The sequence below is a fragment of the Sciurus vulgaris genome (genome assembly GCF_902686455.1).
Source record: "Sciurus vulgaris genome assembly, chromosome: 14".
Taxonomy (NCBI): Eukaryota; Metazoa; Chordata; class Mammalia; order Rodentia; family Sciuridae; genus Sciurus; species Sciurus vulgaris.
The window spans coordinates 13,418,718-13,423,018 of NC_136475.1; the positions used below are offsets into that span (position 1 = coordinate 13,418,718).

General features: G+C 50.1%; 1 protein-coding gene across 1 annotated transcript; it reads right to left on the minus strand.

Annotated features, from left to right (window-relative positions):
- Positions 1-1,374: 1,374 nt before the first annotated feature.
- On the minus strand, positions 1,375-4,064 carry GPR45 (G protein-coupled receptor 45). Its single transcript, XM_079109808.1, has one exon. The coding sequence runs from the start codon at positions 3,861-3,863 to the stop codon at positions 2,562-2,564; it is 1,302 nt and encodes a 433-aa protein (XP_078965934.1). The 5' UTR covers positions 3,864-4,064; the 3' UTR covers positions 1,375-2,561.
- Between the last annotated feature and the right edge of the window lie 237 nt (positions 4,065-4,301).

The window sequence follows — 4,301 nt, forward strand, 5'->3', positions numbered from 1 at the left end:
CTTGGAGTCATTTTTTTTCTTAGGAGTTGCAAGAGCCCGATGCTCATATGTCACCACCTAGTCACCAATGGGATAGCACTAAGAGATGGGGCCCTCGGGAGGTGATTAAGTATGGGTTTACTGTCCTTATAAAAGAGACTCGAGGGAGCTATTCTCCCCCTTCTGCAATGTGAAGACACAACAAAGTCTCATCTGTGAAGCAGAGGGTGAGCCCTCACCAGACACTAAATCTGCTGGTGCCTTAATCTTGGACTTTCCAGCTTCTGAAAGGACAAAAAAAAAATTTCTCTAGTTTATAAATTACCCAGTCAAAGGTATCTTGTTATAGCAGCCTGAACTGACTGACAAAGGGTGTTGGGCATTGGATCCTAGGTTTACTACTCATGGTCTTGGTGCAAGTTTTGGCAAGAACATGGTCTTATACACTGAAAGAGCAATAATACTTTATTTAAAATATATACAAAATTATTACTTTGAAACATAAATATTATTTCCAACATACATCATATAACATGGATTGACATAAATTTTGGTACTTTCATTCATTCAATTTTGTCATTTCTCTTTTGCTCAAGGCTCCTGAAGAAAATTCTCTTGAAAGGCCCACCAGAGGAGAGGTACCCATAGGCTTGGTCCCCTTGGTGGTCTGGCTGTGCTCTTAGCCACCACTGGGTCCTGAAAACCTACCCTGTGGGAGCTGAAGGCAAACCCTGTCCTTGCTGGGGGCACAGGGAACAAGAATTGATGTGACCATTCTTAGTCATCCATGTACCCATTGCCTGTATCTCTCCCCACCATCTTGGTTGGAGGGAACAGGTGTCAATTATTTTCTTGACGAACCCTCCCCTGGACTGAGATTAATGTAAATTATGTTCTCCTCTTTATCTCCCTTCCTTCCCTGCCTCTGTCACCACTGGCATAGGAAAGGTGTGGGAATGTTGAGCTGGACTCTGAGTATGTCTTGGAAAGAAATAAATGAAGCAAAAATGGAGTGTCTGCTCTTGGGCTGTGTCTCTACTCTCCTAAGATCAATCAGACAACTGCTTTTGGATATGGCCCGCGCCTCATTCATTACTAGCTCCCCCATAGTGCCTTACGTCCAGTAGGCACTTAATAAATGCTCATTGCATGGATGAATCCATGAATGCAGGGGACCCGGGCTTGTGTGTTTAAAACACCCATTTTGGAATCCAAGAGCTTGAGGTCACCTAGACACACATCCTCATTGGGGAAACTGAGGTCTATTGAAGGAGGTGAAATGAACAAGCTCACCTGACTAGTCCCTGATAGTAAGATCTGGATTCAGATTTTCTGAACTTCTCCTTAAATTCCTCACTCCCTTCAGAGTTGGCAGTCAAGAGAGCCCGATGAACTCCATGCTGTCCCCTCTCCACACTGGAAGCTCCTTGTGGTTATCGGGGCCTGTGGACACAGTGGCCAAGTACACAGTGCAAGAAGGATCCCCTCTAGGCAGCTTGGCTGGCTCCCAGATCCAGCCCCCTGCAGGTGGGTCTGGCAGTGGATGTGAATGAGGTAGGAGGAACAGAGGTCAGTGGGGATGCCCAGTTCCTTGGGTTTGTTTTTTCTGCCCCCCTGCAACAGTTCTAGTGCTGGAACAGATCTGGAACCTCCCAAAGGCTCTGAAGCCCTGGGGTGTCCAGGGGAAACGTGTAAACAAAGCCCCCAGATTCTAAAAGCAAGTCACTACGAATACTTGCTCCGTGGATGAATCACAGGTATTTATTTTTCAGCGCTAGGAAGGATGAAAATAAAGGGAGGGTGGAAAAGACAATGGAGGGAGAAGGAAGGAGCTGAGGGACAGCCAGGCAGGCCAGGTGTAGGGGGGAGGGGCGCACGAGTGCCCAGATCGTCTCCTCCTTTCAACTGAGCTGCCGAAGAACACCCTCTGAGCTCCAAGCTGCAGAGACCCTGCACGAGTCACACCAGGAAACTCAACAAGAGCAGTTTCTTTTGCTTCCCAGTGTGATTTCCATTTCTTTTTGGAAAGGATGATGTGGCATGATCAAAAATGACACCTGACCAATGCACAGAGCCTTCTGTGTTTCCTTACACCCCGCAAACATAACGAACCCTGAAGAACACTGGCCTCAGGGGAGCCAATGGTAAGGCAAGGAATGACCCTACGTGGGCTTCTCACGCCACAATGTGGCATGACAGCATTGCTCTTAGGCGGGTGTTAAGGAGGCTCAAACAGAGGAATTGAGCTCTGGGACAGACCCTCCTCCTGCCTGGCCCTTAGCCAGCTCCCTCCTGCTCCCCCTCTTCTCTGCTCACTTCCTGCCCAACTTCCCCAGTCCCTATCCAACTCCCATTTGCCTTGACTACCTTGTCCTTCCCACCAGAACCACATGTGATTCTTCAGCAATGAGAAACAGGAATAACTTGCTTTGCTGAAATTTGAAATTTGGGAGCTCCTTGGGTAACAAATGAGTAACTTTGTGCTTAAACAGTCACCAGGAAAGGCAAAGGACTCAAGTGCGAGGAAGCAGAGCCGGGTCCTGGGACCAATCCTGTGCCACGGCTGGCTCCCCACCGCTCTGCTACACCGCAGACTGGTTCTCATTACACACATAGACTCTGCTAGGCTGGATTCGCCTTTGGATCCGCTCAGGCACTTTGGGGAGGATTTGGAAAGTTTGGGGCAGCAACTCCAAGCAGGCCTCCCGGAACTTTTTGATTCTCCAGCAGTACACCATGGGGTTAAAGACAGACTTGAGGTAACTGAGCCACAGGATGCAGGTGCTGGTAGTGTAGAAGGAAGGACTGTAGTAAAAACGCCGGCTGAACACCGACAGGAGGCTGTAGACGGAGTGCGGCAGCCAGCAGAGCGAGAAGCCCACGAAGAGGATCAGGATGGTGGTGAACGCCTTGGTTTTGAAGCTCAAGTCCACGCTGACCTGTTGCTGCCGCTGGAGCCGCCTCAGGCCCGCCCTGGTCAGCTGTCGCAGGTCCAGGCTGTCGGACTGGTTGTGGACACGGACAGCATTTTTCCGCACAGTATTGAGGATGCACAGGTAGGAGCACAGCATGACCCCGAAGGGCACGAAAAACACCGCCACCACCAGCGTCACCACGTAGGCGCGGTCAGCTGGGAACTCGGTGTAGCCCAGCACACACTGCGGAGCCCGTGCGGGCACCTCCACGAACGTCCAGCCCGTGAGCGACGGGACCGAGATGCAGAAAGACAGCACCCAGGAGATCGCGATGATAACCTTGGCCCTGCGTGGATTCAGCTTGTCCTGCCGCTGGACGATGATGAGAAAGCGGTCCACGCTAATGATGAGCAGGATGGCCACGCCCTCCAGGACGAAAAACCAGTAGAGCATGGCAGACAGCCGGCAAAAAAGGTCCCCAAAGTGCCAGCGGACGGTGATGAGGGTGACGGCGGTGAAAGGCATGCAGCATAAGGACAGCATGATGTCCGAGAAGGCCAGCGTGGCCAGCAACAGGTTGATGGCGGAGCGCATGGCAGGCCTCTGGTACACGATGATGCAGACGACGGTGTTACCCATGCATCCGACCACGATCATCAGCAGCATCATGATGGCCAGCGATATCCTGAGCGGGGCGGACAGCGGGGCGGCCCCCGAGTCCGACACATTGCTCGCGTTCCGCAGCAGGTATTCATAAGTCTCCACGGATGTGCTATTACAGGCCATCGTGGAGAGAAACTCGGAGCTGGGGCAGAAATGGCTGCAAGGGCGCCCCTCAGCGCTCTGGTGGCTTTCGTTTTCTGTCTGCTGGTTGCATCTTCTTTCTCCGTATCCGGGATTCTCTAGGTTGCTGAAATGGTCGGGAGAAAAGGTTTTCTTTGGGTGTTGTGCTTGTGGTTTGTCATTCATCAATTACATCCAATCATCTCGGTGGCAACCAACTGTGGCCACAAGCTTCCTCCTTGGACACTGCCTGCAGCCTGCAGCAAGCAAGAATGCAAAAGAGAAGGGAGTTAGATTTTCCCAGTAGGTGCAGAATAGAGCACTTGCTTAAATTTGGCAGATACAAATGAGCATACTTGGTGGGTTCCACATCTGTGATTCAACCAACCAGGATGGGAAATGGTAAGAAGAAACAGTGCATCTGAACTGAACCTGTACGGATTTTGTCATTATTCTCTAAACGATACACCATCACTACTCTTTATGTAGTATTTACATCACATTGGGTAGTAAAAGTAATCTTGAGATGAATTAAATATTTGGAAGGATGTACATGGGTTACATGCAAATATTATGGAATTTTCCCCAAAGATAAGCCCTTAAAAAAGATGATGTTGATTTTTA

Coding starts and splice junctions, on each gene's coding strand:
- GPR45 (XM_079109808.1), bottom strand. CDS start 3,863: ATGAATGACAAACCACAAGCACAACACCCAAAGAAAACCTTTTCTCCC.